We start from the raw sequence: 24,698 nt of genomic DNA, 5'->3' as shown, positions 1-24,698 counted from the left end.
CTCCTTTTGCCACTGCCCATATTTCAACATCTGCAACACAGAACACACACACACAAAAAAAAAAAAAAAAAAAAAAAAAAAAAAAAAAAAAGAGGGCTTTTTCTACAAGGAGGCATTTATCACTGGTGGGTTTTGCTGGGCACTGAGACATCATAGATTTTCACTGTCTATGCATCAGTACTTGACTAATTACTAAAAAGATCAGCCAATGCATTTTAGAAGTAATACTGTAAGTTTCTATGTGGGTCAGAAAACACATTTGTCTAATAAAATAAAATAAAATGTTTCTTATAATAGTAATTTTAATTTAGACAGTCTCATGTCCCAGTTATTTTTTTCCCCTCACATATTAGGTCATTATCACAACAGACTGTCAGGCAGAATAGTGAAGTATTTTCCAGACCAAAAAAAAAAAATTCAAAGTAAAACAAAACATTGGAAAAACTGCTTATTTCATCAACAATTTCATAAACTCATTTTCTATTATTATGACAAGTCTGGCAAGCAAAAATCTTTTAAATGAATAGTTCGACTACTGTTCCAGTTGAACAGGCACATCTTTCCCAATAAAGACACGTGAATTTCATATTCCAAGTGAATTTTATAAATAACGAAGCTAAAAAGAATTGAAAGATCTAAAACCCCTTTATACACCCAAGTTAAGTAGATATTGGTGCACAGACTAAGTCTTTACTAAAATTGAAGTTTTAGGTCCCCCTACACTACACACACTGTGCTATTTGATATGTGAAGTCCCTGACTGAATGTTTAAACAAAAAAAAAAAAAAAAACCACACACATCCCCAAATGCACCTTCCAATATCCTCTCCCTTTTAAAAATATTTCGCTATTATCAATATTTAAAACAAACCTGCATGAAAAACTGTTTCACTTGTATATATTATAATGCCCAAATCCTCCATCTACTGTAGTCTGTAGTTTACGTGTAATTTAATGTATTCTGGATATACAGTCTGACCTATGCAGTTAACTACATTATGTTTCATTTCTGTTGACCTAGTACTTGTAAAATTCCATTAAATGCTTCCTAAAAAGAACTGTATTCTCCTACTAATTTAAACTTAAAAATAAAAGAATAAAAAAATCAATTACTAGGCTTGAGAAAGTAATTATCAGTATTAATAACACTGGTAATATGGTCATATTTACTGTTTTATTAAACAGAATAACAAGCAGAACTCAAAGGGATACTTTCATAGTCATTGAATCCAAAGCCTAAATTCATATGGGAGAGATTATATTTTAAAAATTGGGGAATTATCTTTCTTAAGAGATTCCATTATTTTCTATAACCAGTAACCAGTGCCCTGTGACGTTGACTGGAAGTCACAGCTTTGATAAATACTAATAGCAACTTTTTCCTTATTAATAAAATGTTGAGAAATTACTCTAAGTGTAGAAGTCTGTGTCATCTGAAAATGTGGTCTTGTCATGGACAGTATAAAATAAATCTAATTAGTTGTGTGTAATATATAACAAGCATATCTTTCAACTTAATATTATGTTATAAAAGCATCTGTGCCCCCAAGTCAGTAACAAGAACCCAGCTTACTTCTACCTTTAAGTTAGAATTACTTTGTTTTATTCAGACACATTATGAGGACAGTGGCTTGTTTGGAACAAGAACTGCCACAGAACACATGTAGAGCATCTTTCTACATTACAGACACTCTAACTAAAGATCAATCTAAGGTCATCCCAACGGAGCTGCAATATACCAGGACAGTGAAATGCTTTTACCATACTAACACAATATTCTTTATGATAAAGAGTAATTGATATATTTTTTGAGTAATTACTGATAGACAGTAATTGAGATGGTTGAAAAACATGATGCTTTGCTTCATTGTTGTTTTCTAATTATTGCAGTAGGTCAACTGATACTTATTAGGTAACAGCCACCACTCAGTGATGTCTTACTGTTTGCCTTTTGTGTGTAATATACACTTTTGGTTTTCCCCACCAGTATGACAGTGGTCTTTCAAAGCACTGAGAAAGTAGAAAGGAATTAATTATTAATAGGACTTATAAAGAGAAAAAAGGCAGCAACAAACCAGAAAGAATAGCAAAAAGCAGGCTTGAAATACAGAGGAGATCAATGGCATAAGTTATGAATGCTAAAAGATTGCGTAAGTTCATTGAAGAAAACACTGAGCACTTTGCCATGTATAAAGATGCAACTTCTCACTCAAAAACTGAACTGTTTGAAGCTGGGATGTATCAATGCATTCAGTTTATTCTATCTGTATAGTCTACAGAGACAGTCTCTATGTACTAAGTGATGTGTATTTACCTTTTTCTTATACCTTAACCTAAGCATCTACTCTCAGTCATCTGTTGAGGACAAAATACCAGGGTTAACTGGCCTGAAGATGTACGGCTTCGTATGTTATTGCTACAGTCTAATAGATCTGACCTGAAAACACTTCCTTGGAGCCCCAGAATTTCAAAGCGTGTTCAAAACACTCTCACGCACAGCGTAAGTATGTGCAGTGATTATTTACCTTCAATAGGTAAATGATAAATTACTTCCATATTACAAGATTACTCTTAGGAGACCCAACAGAATACTAAATTAAGCCACCTATTCTGTAACAGACTTAAGACAGTCTTGACAAACAACACTACCAGTTGATGACATTTACCAACATAAGCTAGCTTTAAGCATAGACACATACAAAATCCATATTATATTTTAAATTTAGAATGTCATCTATGATTTACTTACCTTTATTTTAGCAACATAAGCAAAATAGAATTTATTAAAAAGGCAACATATCAGCATGAATGATAAAAATGTCTTAAATGCAAGAACAAGAGAGCCAGTAAGAAAACCAAGCTTCTTCCCAGTTCCGAATACGCAACTTAGATAGTTTCAAAACGATTTATAAAAATCAACCAATGTAGCAGGATGACATTCTGCTTTTAGAAAGTGGTTAAGCAGGAAGTTTCTTATTCCCCTGCCTCTCCACCTTGGGAAATACATTTGCGTTAGTGTTTTAAAGAAATTATATTCTCACCTTGAAGACTAGAAAAAGCTATCTGAAGGAATTACGTTACAAAAAAGTATCAGTTTCTCACATCTGTACAGACATAATTTTGTATACTCTATAAGTATTGTTTCATTTCAATTTTATATCCTTCAGGGACCATTAACAAGTAATTCAGTAAGTCCACAAAATTATCAGCTTTTTATCTGCCTATGTACCTAATACTTTCAATTTCTCAATGAATTCAGAAGGTTAGTAGTATAATTGTTCACTCTTAATCCTTTAGATAGCTTTTTAAATGTACCTATCTCCAAAGAACCTTTATTCACTTAGGTAATAGATCTATCGGTACTTGCCGCATATATGGCAAACATTCTTGCAGTGGAAGATATTACATTCAAAGCATCTCCTAATAGAATTACAGCTGAAACAGCTAGCAATCTCTAAATGTGGTGAGAATTTATTTATTCAGTTAACTTTGATCAGCAAAAAAGAAAAATCAGTTTTGCACATAAAACTATCGGGACAAAAGTTTTTGGTTTTTAAGTACACGAGCATTACAGGTCAGTAAATACGTAACTGGAACCGGTCTATGAAGCAGAATACATTTTGACAGTTCATAGCAAAAAGCAACATTTCATTTAACAGAAAATTGAGAGAAAGTACATTTAGGAAGCTGTGTATTATGAACTACCTATAGTTCTGCTGGTAAGATGTAGGCAACAACTCTCGTGCAGACTTAAAAGAATTATTTTATAAGAAAACACTTAAATTTTGATTATATCTTGTTTATGGTGGATTTGTTTGTTTAAACAAATACACTGTTATTCCTGCTGGTTTCAGGACATGAAAATATAGGTGCATGAACTATTCAATAGTCAACAAAAACTTTCTTGGTAAGTAACAGATTCTTTTCAGCATTTTCCATCCTTTTCTCCACTGACTTAATTTTTTCTTCCCACCTTCACTTCATAAACTCACAGCCAACTGCATGGCTGTACATCAGCTAAAGAAACTAAATTACAACTCTCAGCTTTCCAGCAGTAACTAGATAAGGAGCCTTCTTTACTAGTATTAAGAAAGTTTTCAGTAAATTTAGCCACAGCTACAAATAACACATAAGAAAACAAAACATTCTTTAAAACCATCCTGCACAGAACTACAGAACACAGAACTAGAAGTGACAACAAGGGCCTGACCTCCAACTCATTATCACCATGAGGATTTTATGTACTTTGATACATAAACACATAGGAAAGATTAGCCACCCTTCAGGAAAACTTCCACAACAGATAATATTACTAGCTCATTTAAGGGAAAACTGTCATAAAAAAAAGGAATAGGCTACTTAATCATGTTCTGAGTGTTTACCTTTAAATTAAATCTAACTTAATTTCCCCCATAAAAAAAAAAAAGTTAAAAAAACAACCCTTGAAGAATACCTTGATTTTTTCCTCCTGTTTTGACATTAGATAAAGCATTCTTTACAGTCTAATCTTTTTACCAAATATATTTTATTCCAGAAATACATGCAGATTTTTATCTAAAAAACAAACACTTTCAAGATTTTTTTTCCAGTTCAACTTCTGAATTTCTTTTTCTCTGAACTCAAAGAAAAGATACTCTCTGTAAGAGCATTATAGATCAAGACTACTTCATGAATGTATTCATATTTCATGTTAATTAGTCTTTGTACATAATCCCTTTCCCTGGTGTGCCTTGTACATGTCTCCATCCTCAACTGCTCATTAAATGTGCTATAGTTCATTTGAGCATCACTGAGACTGAAATAGTCATTTCAGAATACAAAAAAATGCCTCTCTCTTCCTCTACTGTATTTTATAAAGCCACTACAAACAAAAGCTCTATTTCCCTTAGAAAAACAATGTGCATAGTAGAACATTCTGTACATACCAGCAGAGTTATCACACAGTAGACTGGAATTTCATGCCTCTTGAATATGTTTGTCAATAACATATGCTATCTGGGTAGTGATCTTAACTCTTTTCTAATGGGGCCCTCTGAGATACCAAATGCAGGGGAAAAAATGCATGTATTTAAGAGTTCCCCCCTTCTCCCTTGACAATTTTTATGATAAAAAATGACACTTCCACCATTCATCCTCAATATTTTGATTTTCAATTTCTAAGAACCCTGGTCTAATACGTTACTACATTGATTCTTTAAATTGCCACTCAAAACTTAAGATGTCGTAACTAAAATAACTCAGTCACAGCACTGTGAAAATATCCTTAATCAAGAAACACACTCTTATGCAATTAATTTTAAGATCATTTAAGAATGAAAGTAACACAAATACATACATATATATATATAAATCTACACTAAGTAGTAATAATTGCAGGCATCAGTTTACTTACAACAAAGCTTTCCCCATCACTTAATTTGACAGTACCAATTGGATAAATCATGTTGAAAAAGAAAGGAAAAGATGGAGAAGATCAAACTAATATCTTGCTCCCCCTTTTTCATAGTACTTGAATTTATTCTGTTGTTGAAAAAGAACTCAAATGCATTTGAGTTGACAAACCAGACCACTTCTATGGGAAGCTCATATATGAAATTTGATTACATAATCAAGCAGTAACTAAGTGAAATTCTGGAAGACACAGAAGCACTTTGTAGCCCTGTACCCCAAAGCAGTATGTTCCTTTGCTCTGAAGTCATACAGTTCTGAAACAGAGGGTAAAGAGAAGGAAAAATACACATGCTGAATTAACCAGAAGACCAAGGGAGCCACCTGCAGTTTGTAAAACCCCAAACAAATACACTAGGAGTACTTTTTTTTTTCCTTTTTAATTTCACCAAGACAACACACATAGTTGAGCCAGCACAACATGTATCTGTGCTAAATACCAGAAGTTTCTGTATCAAACTGAAGCTATCGCTCTCCCACTTAAAACAAAGCGAGCTGTGTGCTACGCAACTTTAGAGTTTGAAGACATTTAAGGCTTGTAAAAGTTAAGTTCTCTGGTTAATTCGATCTGGGCTTCTTAACAAATTCATCTCCTTTCTTTAGGAAGTTCTAATCACTTTTCCTTTTATTTATGAAAAACAAACAAACTTGAAGGAAAACTGTTTGTGTTCATTTAGCGATAAACAGACCTCATTCTTTAGTTGCTACGTGCCCTCTTTTAAATAATAGCTGAAAAGTGATCATGAAGATTTTTTTTTTCTCCCCGCTAAGAATGTATCATTACCTCAAGCATAAAGAAAGGGCTGATAAATAATGATGCATATTTCATATTGTCATTAGTCAGTAAGGAATAATAGTGAATAAAGCCTTGTAACATTCCCACAGGAACATTGTAAAGAAATAGAATCAATCTTGAAATATTATATCACCTAAACGGAATAAAAACTTAAAATCTGCATTTAGTACATGCAATCCTGATTATTTCAGCGTAAATGACTGAAGCTAAAACATTCATTCTGATCCAAGAAAGAACAGTATCTGCTTTGGAAGACTAACTGGTCATATAGTGGGGAAAAAATAACACAATTCATGTCAGAAAGACATACCTGTTAACTAAGGGGGCAAGGATGACAGAAATAAAACTATCTACAGACTTTCTCTGAAACTAGCCTGTGTTCCTCTCTTTGTCCCTCTCCTCAATATCTGGTAGCTGTGTAAACAGGAAAAGTACATAAGTTACCATGGATATTTAAAAAAAAGAAAAATACTAAATTAAAAATTTAAGAATGGGCAGTTTCACAGAGGAAAAAAATATGGAGTAATTGCTTCAGGAGATGAAAAACAGCCTGCTTTATAACAAACTTCATGATGAACCCCAATGAAAAAAAGCAAACCTACGATACTAGTCAATGACCATCTGACAGAAAAAAAATAAAATTAAAACTGTCAATATCTTTTTATTAGTATTTTACCAGAAGGCTAGAACCCCAAACAGACTTAAAAGGAAGAAGAAATCTCTACTGTTAGATCATACAACTTTTAGTGAAGAACGCAAAATGTTTGTGACATTGGACCACCATTTGACCTTCTCTCTTCAGGGGAACAGAGGATTGGTAGGCGTAACGTCAGAAAAAAAGAAAGCGTGGATGCTAAGAAATTGGTGTTTGAGCTTATCTTTCAGCATAACTAATGGATGATAGTTAAGTGCTTGTTGTATTTTGATTAGACTTCAGACGGGATTAAAACAAATAAATTTTGAATTCTCTGGAAGTTGTATATACTTATTGTACGTGAAAGCATTACAAGCAACACCTGCGTAAGTCTACTATGTCACTTACTTGCAGTAATAGCCAGTATTTCACCTCCACCTATTTCTACCACCAGTCCCCTTGCTACCTTAGATGAATTTGAAGAGAATATTTGTCAGCATTTACAATAAACTTGGATAAACTTGGTTACTTGCTTACAATTCTGCACAAGTACAGTTTCCCAAATCATTTGTATTCTAAACTTACAGCACAAAACTAGAAACATTCATCACTCTCAAATAGGTATTATTAATGGTGTTGCCAAAAGGTGTTAAGACCAACTAGTGATGGTCTCATTTGAACATCACCTTTTTCTAAACCTCACCACATCATGTTATTTCTTACTCAGAAGTGAGATTTTCTCCATTGATTGTTCTTCAGCTTTTTTCATGTTAGATGCACTTTCTTACTTAAATTTTTACAATCACCTATTGAAACTACATTCAGCTGCCTCCTTGAACCTCCTCAACCGACAAAACAAGATAAAATACTGAATTCTGACACTAATCAAAATCACAAACAAGTTAAAACTACACTTTAGTTTATCCTATCCATGTTTTAGTGTTTTTTCCTGATTGCTATTATTTTAAAACTGAGCTACAGAGAAGTTTTAAAAATTGTCGACAGAGGGAGATACCAAAGTTAGGACTGGACAGCCACCTATATTTTCCTATTATAACTGCTAAAGCAAGACCATATTAAGATAAGCCATTTTATATATTTTGTTACATGCTACACTATACTTATAAAAATTAAATATCTTGTTCAATTATAGTTTATGCACAACTTGGTATTTTCTCTTGTCCTTTCTCACTCTGACTCAATAAAGTAAAACAAAAAACAACAACCCACAACTCAGCTACTAAAATCTTACTTCAATCTTCAAAACATGCATCAAAATGATTGTTGAATTATATTTTAAAAGTCTAATTATAAAGAAGCTACAGAACCCTGATTGAGAAGTTTTCCCTTGAGGTAAGTTGGATAGATAATGAATTCTGTACTGGAACAATCCCAGTAGTTACAGACTATTATGTACTAATTACTACCTTTACAGATCTACTGTACACATAATTAATTTCTTCAGAGTACCACTATCATTCTTGACTGGCAAAATACACAACCTAAATTACAAGAGCCAGAAATTAACACGATCCTTTAGGGAGAAGGCATTAACTTGCTTTGTAGTGTTTTGCAATTAGTCTATCAATCAAACAGTAAAAAGTCATTTTGATAGCAGCAGGGCAGATACATTGGATACTGTCACATTATAAGAAAACTTAACCATAACATTTTAATCTTTTACTGTTACCCAATATACAATTGTGCCTTAAATATTCACAAAATTAAACAACACACGGAGCTCTTGAGATCATGTTCCACAAAGCACCACAGATACCATACTGCTGCTGATGTTCCTTTTTGTCATACACATAGCTGACCATATAGTTTTATGTCAGTTAAAGGGATGAAAGCAAAATTCAAAAAACTATTTTTCTAGTTGAACAACAATGATTTGATTATATGCTTTGACAGATTCGCTATTAGGAAGGTTCTTGCCAAGAACACTAAAAAATAAAAAAGTCTTGACATATAATCAAGCTCTTCGTCCAGCCCAACCCGTCCAAAACAACAACAACAAAAATTAGTAGCCCAAGCTTACAGAAATGTGTAATGACTGGATTAATAAACTAAGCATCAATTCTTGTTGAACTTCATTAAAATATTTCCCTCTCTAGAAAACTGTTAGTCATTTAATCAAAAGTGCATTCATTTTTTAATTCTAAAATTTTAGTAGTGGGATAATCTCTGTCAAAAAGGTGTCATTCTTAGTTCACAATGCACCTCAGTATTCCACTGTACATCAACAGAAATTAATTACTTCCTTAAAATCACGTAACAGGCTCATAAGGACAAGATGCATTTATTTGATCTCTTGGATCTCCTCACTTGACATAAGAAACACTGCAGAGTTAACACTATGTAATCCAGCTAAGGAGGATGACTCATTGAATTAATTTCACATCCTCTTGATACTCCTTAATACTACTTTATAAAATTCTGGATGATGTTAGATCATCTTTTGCTATTAACCAAGTTAAAAGGAAAAAGTAACTAGTTAGAAACTAATACCTTCTCTACCCTTTTTTTCTGTACAGCTACACAAGGAAACAAACATGCATTTGTGTGTTTAATTGCCACCTACAGTCCAGAGACTGTCCTAATTCTTAGTATCACCCAACTTTATAACAACAGTTGCCCATTCATTTTCAAGTATACCCAATATGAAATTATTTACTTGCAAAAATGGTCCATGAGACTGTAATCATCATCCCCACCTCTACATCTGGAAGCACAATTCCAAGCTCAAAATGTTTATCTTTAACGAAAATTTGAAGCCCTGGAGTCCATTCATCACAGGCTCTTAAAAGGTATTCAAATCATATATATTTCTTTTGAAGAAAACTGAAAATCCTTCAAGACTATACTGAGACAGGGATAATTGGATATCAGTTAACTTACATCAAATCCCAAGATCTCAAAACCTTGGGAAGTCTTACAGACAAAGCTATTTAATGATTCCTTTGTTCCCTGCACAATGCCTATTTTCATGTTTGGGCTTCATAACTGATTTTACAGACTAAATACTGCAGTTTGCCTATTAGTAGTAATTTAAACCTAGTTAAAGACATTCTACACTGTGCATCCATATTAAACATTTAACATCACAATAGCAAGCAAAGATTTTAACCTCATGCTTACCCTTTAAAAGAAAATTTGTATCTAACTATATTTAAAATAAAATTATTTTACCAGCAAGGGAACATTCCTTTTTGCTTCTGGTGCTGTGTGGTTAAATATTCCTAAATTTCTAAGCAGCTAAGTAACGAATGTAATACTTGTTTAACTAACAAAAAGTATGCTTCAGAGGTGTACTATTATGACTTATTTTTCCCTACGGTCAGTTTTCTGAAAGTACTGCTTCCTTGAAAACAGGTGGTGCTCAGATAATGAGGAAGCATAGAGAATCTTGGTGAGAACCAAGATTAAGTTACTCCTGGAGTACCTTAAAACAACATTACGTTAAACAAGGGTGGGGGGAAGGAAGCAAAATGTCATTTTCCTTGTCCCATAGAATCATGGATAGAATTTAAAGGTTTAATCAAGTTTGAGTGCTGCAACCTTGAAGAAATATGCAACTTACTAATAAGTGCATATCATTTGTTTCACTTCAGTTACTACTCCCACAGGCATTCCAAAATCCCATGAAATACAAGATAATAAACACTAAGTCATCAGAATAAGTTTTTAAAGACTGTCAGTTTTCTCCCGCTCACCTATGTATTTGTTTTACACGTTGACTGTGCTCTCTAGAGAAAATAAAATGTGTTTCTATTTGCATTTCTTTAATTCTGTAATATACAAGTAGATCACACCAAACAAATGGGACTAAAGCAGAGAAAAAATTGACTCTAGATTATCCTTAAAATTAATATTTAGATGGTTAATGTGATGCCTGTGGTTTTTAAGGCAAAGGGTGAGAAAGAAGAATGCTGATTATTATTTTAATGTTTCTCTTTGCAGATAGCAGTTTAAGAAGACAGTTGCTTGTGAGATGCAATAATTTCAGCATACGCTACTACTAGATACTCTGAAACTCCTCAACTTCTAGTAGCTTTTTAAGTATCAAAGTAAAGTTGAACTCAAAGAAAGAACAACCTAACTTTCTCTACTACCCGGCTAAATAGAAGTACAATAAATAGGTGTTTAAATAACCTGTCCTGGGCAATATGCAGTAACTTCTCTGAAAATAGAAGGTAGCCCATGTGAAAATTGGCTCATATAATTATTTAATTTATGACAGAATAAAAAAAGATGGCTCAAGGTAGCAACAGCAATATAGTCTTCTTATTTCTATCAGTCTCCCCAGCCTTTGTCATGACATGTTATTTTCTACAACCATTAAATGAGAATGGCAAAAGGAATAACAGGAAAACTATCTGCAAAGCTATCACCAAGTTAACCTATGTAGAGAATTTCTATTGCTTCTTGTTCTATAACTGTGCAACTAGGTCAACACGAATTTTTTCCCATGAAGCCGACAGCTATGTCAAAATTTCAGAAGAGTTTTTTCAACATTTTTAATGAAGTGGCTTTTTCAGGAATTCAGAAACATTTCTTCAGATTGCTGATGAAAGGATTCAGCTTAAGGCAGAAGCTTGTCATTTTCATTTAGAAGGTTCTCAATCCATTGCAAATATCTGCTGCCATGTATTTTTTCCTTGAAGGTTTTCTTGGTTTGCTGTCACACCCAAATCAGTGGCAAACTCCACATTATTTTAACCAGATGGCAAAACTATGTACCCTTTTTCTGAATTATCCCTGTAATTCAGACAACAGCCAGGAAATCACAGACCCCTAAGTGCAATACAAATTCATTCTAAAAGTAATAAAATCCTATTGTAATTGACAGACAGGGATTCTAGTTGAAGTTCAAACAGAAGACTCACTACAATCAAAACACAAGGCATCACATGAAATGTTCGTTCTCAAAGCCAAAAAGTTAGAAGTAAAAACCACAACACAAAAATACTTAACATCAGTACACACATTCACTTCAAATTCCTAAATGTTTGTTTGCTCACTCAGATTTGGCCTACAAATACTTGATCATCTGACTTGAACATCTGCCTCCATTCAGCTTCCAGAATTCCACATCCCTCAAGTATATCATATTCTAACTTGTTGACAAATGGATGAAAGATCTGTAGCTAAATCACAAATTCATTCTTTAACTACCCACCACTTCTTCAATTCTAATTTGTTGGGCTTCCTCATTAGCTCCTGATTAAGTTACTATTAAACCGTACTTCAACTGTACTTGCTCCTTTTCAGTGTCTGAAACAAATTACTGAGAAATGGCCACATATGAACTACCGATCACTTGTTCACTGTAATCTACGGTTAATGATAAGACTTCAACAGACTATATGCAGCTTCATAAGTACTCAAAGGCCGTCTGAAGGCCGCAAAAAGTTCAAGATAGCATTAAGTAGTAGATTTGTAACCAACATTCAGTTGTCCATAACTGCATTCCTGACTCAAGATATAAATATTAACACGTTATTGCCTACCAAAATAAGTGTTTGAAAAGTTAAGGATTTTTTTGTTTGTTTTAAATCGAGAAGCATTACCAGAAAAGCTATTTACATGACACATTGAGCAGCCAGACTCACGTGGACTTGACACAAGCTCCAGCATAGTTCTCTCTAATAGAGAAACAGAGCTATTCCTCATTGCATTCCACCAAAAATTAATATAGTACCTGATGTTTCCCATGGTATTATGCAAAGTTTAAACTGTGTGTGTGCACACATTCAACCCACAGAAAACTATACTTACACGTTGTTCACCAACGCCAGTAACAGTGTAATTTATCTTTAGCAGTATATAGCTTTGGGGGAACATGCTTCTTAGATTATACACAACATGCATTTAAATACTAATTTAATGGCTGTATTGTAAGAAGCATTTCTTTTTCTTAAATGAGAACTGCATATAATAAATATTCCACATTAAAAAAAAAAAAACATGAAAGCAAAGATTAAGGAGATGTATGTCTGCAGAACATGCTACAGACAGACATGAAATTTACCTAGTCTGAGCTTTAAGCCAACCAAGAGTTGGCTGTAGTTGCCAAGTATCAATGAAACTTGTGTGACTAATCACACACCTGTAGTGGAAGAAGACTGAGGAGATAACTCTGCAAAAACTACGTGTCTTTGAGACTCAGGAGAAAGAAGTGACTGCACAAGTGTTGCAAATAATTCTGAACTTACCTTCACAAAAAGGGAGCAAGAGTGTAGCCTCTGTTCTAAACAAACGGCTCTATCACCTGATTGGACCAAGCAGTTATTTAACTGTTTGTCCCCAGGTTAAAAGCACACAAACAAAAGACGACAACAAAAACCACACCCCAACAACACACAAAATCTTAGAAGAGAACAATGGTTTCAACTCGCAGATTCCAGAATCATGGCATTAGGCATATTACAGGAGTTGTGATTTAACTGCATGTTGTAATAGCTAGATTCTAAGTCTCTTTTTCAGTTGTGTGGGATTTTCATTTACCACAGTGGTACAAATAAGCACATTTTTATTACACATTAAACCCTTCCCAAGTGATCAAGAAGAACCTGACAACTTGCAGTCTGTGAAGCTAGGAGTATTAATGCAGATGAGCATGATGGTAGTATTAGAATTTGAATATAGATCAGGATTTAACTTGAAGATTCAACCTGTCTAGAACATACTAGGCAGATTTGGAATGCATTATTACATAAGGTTGTTACCACCCAAAGCCATGAAGTGAGAGGGACACAATTCCTGTAATAGATGGTAATGCTTAAATACACATTGTAAATCATCTTCCTACTTTAGAAGTATTGTATAATTCTATAGCATTGCACAAAGCATAAAAAGACCACCACTGCAGCTTTAAACTTAATAAAAGCATGAGACAAAGTAAAAGAAGAACATACCTTTAGCCTGTGTTCCAAAGGTGATTGCCAATTTTGCAAATAATTCTGGGCTTTCAAATTTATCTTCTTCAGCTTTTACCCAAAAGCTGTTTTCTGCTATTTCTTGGGGCTCAACCTGAAACAGAAATGTCATTTCCAAAGTTAATAACTCATACTTTTAATAGCCAAATTAAAGCCAACTCCACAGGACTGCTGCGATAACTGGACTGAAATGCATTTAGTTATGTTCTATGTATTATATGTTGTCTTAAAAAATAATAATTCTTAAAGAACACATTCAAACAAAAATTGTTGTGTAGGTTGAGGGCAGTTTATAAGATTTTATTTATTTTTCTACGATGTGTTGAGCATTGACCAACACCCCCGGACCCTCTTCCTCTGCACAGCTTTTGAGCCACTCTGCCCCAAGCTTTTAGTGTTGCATGGGGTTGTTGTGGCCAAAGTGCAGGACCTGGCATTTAGCCATGTTGAACCTCATTCCATTGGCCTCTGCCCGTAGATCCAACCTCTCCAGGTTCCTCTGCAGGGCCTTCCTACCCTCCAGCAGATCAACACTTCCCCCCACCATGGTGTTGTCTGCAAACTTACTGAGTGTGCACTTAATTGAGTTACTTCATAATTGCGTATAACATCTAATTCCTCTCTTTGATGCAAAGAACAGTGGCTACACTGATCAAAGAGAAATTTTACAGAAATATGTATCTAATCATTCATGTATACCTGTGTAACTTCTTCCACACCATCCCCCAACAAAGTTGTTTCAACAAGTAACAATGGTCACATGTTGGCAAATCAGAAACTACCCTTTTATTTCACTGTTCATGTAGATGCTTATATTTTAAGATTAAAAAAAAAAGTTTGTGTAAGTATAAATAATATAAATGGGTTATATTGTAAAAGCTCACATTCAGTGCAAGATAATGGTGCCCAAATATTTCACTTAAGCAGTCCCATAGCTCCTCCCAGTGGCCACAACCCTGCCCTAGCACAGAAATAATTTGAAATCAACGAATATTTGAGATCAATAACTTAAGCATCATTGCAGCACAGATATCGACATTCTCTGAACATAAAACTAGATTAGACTTCAACAGCATGGAAGCTTTCTATATAAAATAGGATGCTGTTGGATAACTGCTAGTTGCAAACTACTTTAAAACTGTTCCTCAATGTTTGTATATAGTTATGCAACTCGATGTGAAGTTACAATTCATTGTTCACACCTAATAGAATGGTACCCCTTCTTTTCACCTCGATCATGACAGTTTTTCAGTCCACTTTGCCATGGATCAACAATACAAGCAACATTCTGCAGAATTAAAATTCAGTGAGCATTCACTCACTGATCATACTCTATGTACCTCAGAGCAGTCAAAGGGCCAAAAGAGAAAGTAAGTAGTTACCTTCCACCATCTCTTGCTGTCATTACATAAATCCACCAAGCCTAGTACACATCCTCTGAAAGTTTTCATGGAAACAAATAATCTCACCCAGCAATGTGCAGCCCAGGGATTTTTTCAAAAAGAACTGTGTGAGAACTAAATTAGCTTCATGGATTACTCATCTGCCAAACATCAAACAATTTCTGTCAAAAAATCTCATTTAAAAACTCACATACTACACTGTATCACCTATATTTGTAAAATAAATGGGGAGGGACAATAGCTTCACAACTCTACCAGTTAAATGACTCTACCAGTTAAATATTAAAACTGCATACTGCTAAATCCAGTACAGTAACAACTTTAAACAAAACTAGGTATCTAAAAAAATATTTAAATTCAGAATTAAAAAAAGCATCTCTTCAACGCTAACAGTAGCAACTGATACGATGTAACACCACTGCCTTTACTACCTTATGATAAGCTCTGCAATATCAGCATAAACACCTGCCTTTCCCAGAGAAAGGCATTTATCTTAAAAACAGACTTATGAAAGATGCTGCTGTTAAAGTATGCTTTCTAGTACAACTATCATTGACAGGTAAGGCAATGAAAATCAAATTTCCTTTAAAATTTACAGAACATATCACAAGAAGAAAAATGTGAACACAAAATCATGTGTTTCATTTCCTAATTAATGCTTTAATTTAAAATAAATTATTTATTCAGAGGACTAGTCTCAAAATAACACAACTTCCCACCACGACATCTGTCCTTACAAGAAAATTTTAGTGGTGTAGGTCTGTATACTTATCACAGCAAGTAAGGATGTTGCTTTTTACTAGGAACAATTCTTTCTCCAATGCCTTCCCAACAGTTTTTTGAAGGACTAGTCAAGGTCTTACGTTTCATGAAAGGCTTTTGAAAGGAAACTAGAAAAAAACAACACTATCAATGTTACCATAATGGTTTTCTTCAAACTTTTTTTTTTTTTAAAGAAATTCCTAGAAAGCATAACCAAAGCACTGTGCTGTTGAGACAATATCAGACCTAAAATTACACATTTTGGAAGCCTTATCCACTTTTAACTTGCCCTCAAAAAAGCGAGCAAAAATATTATTTATTGTACATACAAAACACACAATTTATGACTCCAACAGACTGCTTAACCCATAGCAGACAAAAACAAAATCAGAGCTCTGCTTTGCAGTGTCTTCCAAAAATATCACTTAACCATTCACACCAGGTTTTACTGCATTTTATTGCTAGAGACTTAATTCCTCTACGTTCATCTCCTTTTGCAACATCCTTTCTTATTACTCAGCCACAGCTACTTCAATTAAGTAAACACAGTGGTAGTCATCCCTTGACTCCAGATCCCTCTGTCAACTGTCAGATTGCCAAGATTCATAAATGGCAATCTTCCCAACAGTTTTCTACCCAACTGTCAACTTCAAGATTCATTTCCCCAATCCTAAACACTAGCCATCTTTTAACTAACTCAATCTACTGAAAGTAGTAGTAACATGATTAAAGTATACACTTAAACTACCTGATAACTTAAACCTACTTGAAACACAACATTTAACTTCTGAAGTTTCTACTTGGCAAACCAAGCATCAGTTACAGCTAAAGACATATAGAACCTATCTCTACAAGAAATTGCCAAAAAATTTTCAGATCTGCTAGCTACTCATATCCCCAGAATACAGGATGCTCAGTATTACATACTTTGAGTTTCCCCCATAAGATAAGGTGTCCTCGAAAACCAATACCAGCTGCATCACAACCAGTGCATTAGAAGTATTTTGGATAAAGGATTTAATGAATTCCCCGAACTTCATGAGTACTATCAGCTACCTAATGTAAACCCTGACATGTTACCTTCTTCCTCAAAAGCCACTTTTTAATCAATGGGAGGAAAAAAAAAAAAACACTTTGTAATACCTTTGACCAGTTGATTCTCTTCATAGAGACCTCCAGCTTATATTTTTTCTTCTCCTTCATTCCATGTGGTAATGCTGGTATCACTGGAAAGGGAGCAAAAGGAACACCTCCAAGAGGTGGTGGCACAGGAGGCCCACCAAAAAGCGGTGGTGGAGGCGGCACTGCTCCACCAGGTAGTGGTGGCGGTGGAGGTGGCACTGCTCCACCAGGTAGCGGTGGCGGTGGTGGTGGCACTGCTCCACCAGGCAGTGGTGGTGGCGGAGGCGGCAATGCTGCACCAGGCAGTGGTGGTGGTGGTGGCGGAGGTGGCACTGTTCCACCAGGCAGTGGCGGAGGAGGTGGCACTTCTGTACCAGGCAACGGCGGTGGCGGCGGCGGAGGAGGTGGCACTGCTATACCAGGCAGCGGCGGCGGTGGTGGTGGAGGAGGTGGCACTGCTACACCAGGCAGCGGTGGAGGAGGAGGTGGTGCTGGAGGAGGAGGTGTCACATTCTCAGCTGATATTGGAGGAAGTGGTGCTACTTCCGTCTGTTGACTTCTCAGGACTGGACCCTGAAATTTAAAAGAGCAATCCTTTTCATTTGGGGAGGGAAGGTGGTTTAATATGAACTAGTCTAGCTTGTAGTCTGCTGTACCTTAATAAAGTGAGAAATAGAACAATCCTCCTATTTAAATGAGAAGCCATAACAATAGATTATACCATGTACCATAAAACTGCCAAGTAAACTGAATCACCTTGTATTTGTAAACAAAGAAATGGTTTCCATTTTCAAGACAATGTAGTAGTAGCACTAACATTTAAGAGAACAACATATCAATTTATATCTGATCAATGAAATTAAATAATTTCTCCACTCAGGACATCCTGGAGAGCTGTGGCAAAGATGGTAATAACCACATTTAATTTTAATAACACTAAACTGCTGGTGGAACCTTTTTGAATGAAATCACTGAAGCAGCTAGGGCAGTACAAGAGTTGTTATAACTATCCTGACACCTTGTGTGGTTATCTATAACAACCACAGTTGTTATAACTATCCTGACATCTTGTGTGGACACAGGAGTGGGGAGTGAAACAATCATGCTTGGTTTTAAAACTGTCTGCACTTGTTTCTGCAGTGATCGGAAGGTGTCCTGGTTTCAGTTAGGACAGAGTTAATTTTCCTCCTAGTAGCTGGCAGGGTGCTATGTTTTGGATTAGGATGAGAAGAGCGCTGATAACATGCTGATGTTTTAATTGTTGTAGAGCAGTGCTTACACCAAGCCAAGGACTTTTCAGCTTCTCTCTGTCCTGCTAGCGAGCAGGCTAGGGATGCAGCAGAAGCTGGGAGGGGACAGACCCAGGACAGCTGACCCAAACTGGCCAAAGGGGTATTCCATACCATCTGACGTCATGCTGAACAATATATAGGGGTGGCTAGCCGGGGTGGAGGGGGGGCCGGCTGCTCGGGGATAGGCTGGGCATCGGTCAACGGGTGGTGAGCAATTGCATTGTGCATCACTTATTTCGTACACATTATTACTATTAATACTATTATTATTATTATTATTGTTGTTATTCTTTTCCCTGTCTTAATAAACTGTCTTTATCTCAACTCACAGGCTTCACTTTCCCGTTTCTCTCCCCCATCCCGGAGAGGGAGGGGGGAGGGTGAGCGAACAGCTGTGTGGTGTTTGACTGCCAGCCGGGCTAAACCACAACAGAAGGAAAAAAGAGCACTTGCAATATCCATTCCAATAAATTATTAGAGTGCCAAATTCACAGACAATTGTCTTTTAATAATGGTTTAAAAACAGTTGCTGGAGATATGCACAAAATGCCACATGAGCTCATATTCTAAATCCTCTACATACTAACTAATCTTTTGTTGCAAAATCTTTAAGTAATGTAGGCTTTTCATTTAATCTAATTTACATACTCTTTCCATGCCCAATTATTTACTGTTTCTAGTTTAATGAAACCAAGAGTTTGTCAAATTTCCCCCCCCAAAAAAAAGAAAAATACCATGCTGAAAAGAAATTAAGTGCATCTAGAAATAAATGCCATCACATTCTATGTTAGTTGAGATTGTAAATGGGAAGCATAACTCTAGAGAAAAAAAGGCATAGATATGACAAAGTTAAGGTATATCACTTTTAATTGTACCACTATTAATAATGAACTGTAATGTCTAGATAATATGAATTGTGTTCATGATATATGAATGATATATGTATGATATATGATAACAGCAATGATATAGCTGGATTATTAGCTGATTAGACTAAAAATAAATTCTTGGCTTTGCTTAAGGTGTGTTTCTTTGGCCCATGAACTACGCAAGTGTACTATTACAATTGTAATGCAACAACTGGTGGAGAACTCATTAAAACTGATTGACAAATTTCAGTGTAACTGTCTTGTAGAGATCTGTAACAAACATTAAAGTGGGTACCAATGAGGCATGAACAGAAGCGTTTGTGAAGGAAAACAGCAATAGAAACCATAAGGTTTGTAACCACAAGTTACATGAATGACTTGCATTGAAAACCAGTGACACAATGAACAGCAATCCATCTGTTAAACACAACGTAACATGTTTATATAAAGATAAGAAAGCCTGTGCTGTGAAAAGGCTACAGCACAGATTATTTGTCAGAAAACAACCAGCATGTTGACAGCAAAAGGATGGCAACCAGGTTATAACACAACATATGCTATTCCTCCTCTTCTAATCCAAACAGGAAGTAAGACCACAGTTATTAAGGTACCCACAATTAGAAAAAGTGCAACAGGCAGGCCTTGGCTAATGGTTAAGGAATAGCAAATTAGCTAGTGAGGCAAAAGGATCAAACCATTAACAACTGCTGGTTGCCAAAGGCCTGTCTAAAACCCCACTCATCATTAAACAAGAACCAGCCAATAGATGTAATGACAAGTCAACATAGAGCATCTCTTGCTTTCCACCTCACAGGTGATCCAGGAGAGATAATCTGGACATACAGTTTTGGTACCTGTGAGCAAAATTTATGAGGAAATGAATTCAAGTAAAATCAGCTTGGCTGAAATTATGTATCACCTTCCCCTTCCATGAGGTCTTGCATTTTTTGCTACATTTATCTCTGAGATTGTACAAAACTACTTTAACATTATTTTAGAAAAGGCTATAGCCTGATATCTGGAGTTCAAAAAAAAAGATTTATTATCAGACTTCACTTGCACGCACATTCTGAAAGGTATTTCTGTTATACATGCACAGCTATCATGATTTCTACCTTTGCAATTCAAATATAAAGCCTTCTGAAAAAAAAAAAAAAAACACTTTCTGCAAAACATATAGAAGTAGTGATATTAAAGGATAAACAACAAGGAAAAAAATGTCAGGCTAAATTCAAACTTTTCATAGCCTAAATATTTTTTTTTTCCTCAATAAAGCAGATATCTATGACAGATTTTGAACACACTGCTATTTGAAAAAGGCTACTTCCATTAAGTAGCTTTAGTAGTTTATACTGCTTAAAAAACAAACCAATACAACTATAACATACATTTCAAATTCTATAGAAAGAATATTCTCCAAGGCATTTTCCTCTTGATTCTGTAAAAACAGTTTTCAATTGAAGAACTTAATGTAATTTAGTTTTATTACCTGTGTTCGTAGCTGTTTGATTTCTGTTTCAAGTTCTTTGATTTTCTCCTCTCGTTTCTGCAGTTCCGCTTGTGCCTCCTGTCGAGCTGTGAACTCTTCATCAAACTGTAACAATTAATCGTCATCACAGAAGTGTTTGTCCATTTTTGTCCACACTAGATATTATAATTTCAGGAATTCTTTGAACAATAACACATATAGACCAATAGACTGCACTTTCAGCATTTAAAAAAATCGTTTTTTCAAGTATGCATTTTTCTACTACGATATAATTTCTTCCATCAGTAAGTCATGGCACAGAATCACTCAGATTCAGCTGCTTATTACAGCTCTTAGTTCAACATTTTAACATTTAAACTCAAGTATACATCTCATACAGAAAGCTTAAATTTGGAGGAAGATGAGTACAGCTTTGAGGATGAGTATCATCCACAAGTCAATATACAAGGAGGCATCCAGGTAAGTCACTGATACTTGATACTACACTAGGGACTCTTGATGTCCCTATATAAAACGGAAAAGTCCTATTTATAATATTTAAGTATAACTGTGAAAAATTCTTATTGTATTTTCATCCTGCTACTGTTTGCTAGGCTTAAGAAATTATTAGCATATTCAAAAGCTTCTGTTAACTCACTCTTCCTCAGGACCAAACAACCTATCTCTAAGACCACATGTCGACTTGCACTAATAAAGTACATTCAGAATGCAGGATTATAGAAGGCAACAATTTGCCTTCTATAAAATTCAGACACCATAACTGTACTAAAAATGAAACCCCATTTAACACCGAAGAAAGAAGAATTTCAAAAGAAATCAGTGAAACTGTCAATTTTTATTACATTCAAGAAAATATATTACCCTTTGGTCTGCAAAAGGCTTTTTAGACTAAATAGTAAACATCAAAATTTTGAATGCTTTAGTATACAACACGATATACAAGTTTTAAGTACTATTGCAGCCAATATAGTGCATTGAGCATTTCATATCATTAAACAGATTGTGATCAGTTGAGATTAACAAATTATCCATTGAATTCCTATTTCCTAGGTAATTAAATAAGTAATTTGAGAAAACATTAATCAAGTTACTGTCAGCACAAATATGAACAGTGATAAAGCAGAAGGATAAGCATCAATTACTTCAGAAATACAAAACTTTTTATTACAAGAACACTGAGCTGGAATTCTAAAAATATTTTAAAGGCCTAACCTCTTATGTTTCTGATAATATTTCAAGACTTCCCATAACTGAAATAAGGCTAAGTTATCAAGTTCCTAATAAAAGAGAGCTGGACCAGAAGAAAGAAGTAGTTTGCAAAACAAGTTCCAAAATACCCTATAAGGCTCAAATGTGAGTAATACGGAAAAAAGTTATTCTCCCCCATAACATAATACTTCATCTTCAGCATTATAAGGAGCTAAAGCAGTATTTTCGTGTTAGCATCTCCACAGTTAGAGTTGATGCTTTTTGAAACATTGAATGACTGACTCTGCTTTAGGTAAGTTTACTCAGGTTTGAAGCCAGCACTAGATGAAGAGCTATGACAACTCGTTCCTTCCCCCCCCACACCCTCCCCTTTTAAAAAGCATTATTTAGTCAAACACCTAAAATGCAACATGTTTCAGGACAAAATATTAACAACTGGAAATCTTTTCCCATCAGTTATCTACAGCAGATTGATACAACTGAAAAATATTCACAGCTAATAGTAATCACCTGCTTTTGATTTTGGAGGAAGATGGAATCTGAGCTTTGCACAGCAACACCCCCAGAGCTATTAACTGGAAGAACCTCCTGCCTGTGAGATTCGTTGTTTCCAAGTTTCCACTAAATTTCTACTGTGAAACAAGCCTACAGCATTCTTATCAGACTTCTGTTCCATAACTTAAAAAGAGTGGTGACAAGGACTTACTTTTCTGGAAAATTCTGCTGCCTTTTTTTCACTCTCTTCTACTTTAGCTTTGTCCACACATGCATCTGAAAGTTAAATTAATCAACACACAGAAGTCAGGTAAAACATCACATCTCTAGGGTCCCTTCCAACCACAATTACACCATGACACAAAAGCAAGAGACAAAAGATAAAATGAATTACTGGGCTGATCTGACCAAACATTTGTTGAATTATTCTGATGAGCAAAATCTGTGACTATGAAAAAAAAGCAGTGAGAACACGACTACTTTTTTAAGTTGAAGATAAATAACTACAGCTGTTTTGTCTCTAACAGATTACAGTTTGCACATAATGATTTTTGCCCTTCTCTTCTAGATTAATCTACTCCTAAGTATAAGGTGAAAAAGGACTTCTACACTATCATGAAGTAATAGTTACTTCTGAGTTTTCAATTCAGAAAGCCTCCTTCTGAGATAAGAAACCCAAAACTGAGCTGCTTCTGATTTTAGTAAAAGTCTGAGGAGAAGAGAATATGGACAGACTGTAAAGCAGGTTTCATCACTCAGTGGTACAAAATACTTCTACCGACTTTTCATGGACGGTAAAAAATATAATTTTTATAAGTGAAATAAACAAAATTAACTGTATTATAAGTAGGAACTGGCATGGATAGCCAAACCAGTTATTCCCTCCATTAGTAGGTCAATGGAAAAGATTTTGAGGTAAGATTAAGTGACCAGGTTCCTAGTCATAACTGAATAAAATACAGATACACAGATACACCTTTTTAGACATGGAAGTTACTTTTTCATAAAGCAATTCTTCCCCACCCCTCCAACGCAACCTGTACAACATCCTTTCTCACATCACCAAAAAAGCTCTTCCCAAATGAAGATGTTCTCAAAGAGTAACTACTTCCTTCTATGAAACATTTACTCCAGAGGATGCCACTATTTAAAGAACGCAGTCTATTCCACCCATCTTAAGAAAAGCTTACAGCAACGCTTTTAAATGCTGTTAACTGCCATTTAATTGATATTGTATTTATTCAGCTGCTCTTTTCCCAAATGACATAAAGAACTGCAGGACTGTGGATGTTCAACTGACTGGTTTAGCTTACTAAACCATCTCAAATACTTGGAAAATATTCTTAGAATTAACCCTATAACAATTAAAAATTCAGTAACAGTTAATATTGACATAATTTTTGGTATTTGTTACAGACCTGAAATTCATAAAATTTATGAAAAAGCAATTTTTAGTTAGCAAGACTATCGGATTCAGATATATGTCAATACAACACTGGAGAAGAAAACTTCATCTCTGTCATTTATTAAAGGCTGCAGAGCTTAATCTGGCCTTTTCTACAAGTACACCTGTAACTTACATGCATATTTCTATAAAACTGAGAAAACTCACACAGGTTAACTTTAGACACCAGTACAGAAAGGAAAACGTACACTTTAGTAAAACACAATATAAGATTGCTTGTAGTATACAAACCAACAAGGTGAGTAAAATCCACATCCATTCTTCCTCTGCATTTAAAATCTGGGTCCATGCCACTAGAGTGCAATACTATCTGTGATACGCATTCTTCAATTATCTTGTAATACTGAGGTCTAACAAAGAACACATTTTACAAGACAACATGAACAATAATTCATGCAACAAGGAGTGGAAAATGGGGCAACTATAATTCCTAATATAAGAATTTTACAATTTCCAGTAAAAGGATCAAGTCAAGTCTTATTTGTAATAGTGCTTTATTAGCCAGCATACAACATTAACTACTTCAATATTTTCAATATATGCTGCAGCAATTCTTTAGCACGTTATCAATACAATGAATTCCATCACTTGCAGAATTAGTTTACTGTTAAGTTAATCAATCGATATTGTTGTCTAAAAAACACTATCAGGGTCCTGTAACATTAGAGAATTCTGTGCTCAGAATTGTTAGTTGTAACCAGTGCAGGGTATTACACACCTCAATTCCACATAGCATTGAGTTTTCGAAGTAGGAAATGCTCAAGCCTGAACTG

The 24,698-nt window shown here is 35.0% G+C and overlaps 1 protein-coding gene across 10 annotated transcripts in view; it reads right to left on the bottom strand.

Moving 5' to 3' along the window:
- The window catches only part of DIAPH2 (diaphanous related formin 2), a 191,553-nt gene that overhangs the window by 127,500 nt on the left and 39,355 nt on the right, over nt 1-24,698 (bottom strand). For all 10 annotated transcript variants that reach the window (XM_040572808.1, XM_040572804.1, XM_040572801.1 and 7 more), the window contains 5 exons: nt 24,157-24,275; nt 22,672-22,736; nt 20,757-20,861; nt 17,128-17,679; nt 13,799-13,913 (listed from right to left, as the gene is read on the bottom strand). In XM_040572808.1, coding sequence (XP_040428742.1) covers nt 13,799-13,913; nt 17,128-17,679; nt 20,757-20,861; nt 22,672-22,736; nt 24,157-24,275 — 956 coding nt within the window. The remainder of the gene's footprint in view (nt 1-13,798; nt 13,914-17,127; nt 17,680-20,756; nt 20,862-22,671; nt 22,737-24,156; nt 24,276-24,698) is intronic.

The sequence above is a fragment of the Cygnus olor genome, chromosome 13, assembly GCF_009769625.2.
Source record: "Cygnus olor isolate bCygOlo1 chromosome 13, bCygOlo1.pri.v2, whole genome shotgun sequence".
Classification (NCBI taxonomy): domain Eukaryota; kingdom Metazoa; phylum Chordata; class Aves; order Anseriformes; family Anatidae; genus Cygnus; species Cygnus olor.
This window is presented reverse-complemented; position numbering and strand designations above follow the sequence as displayed.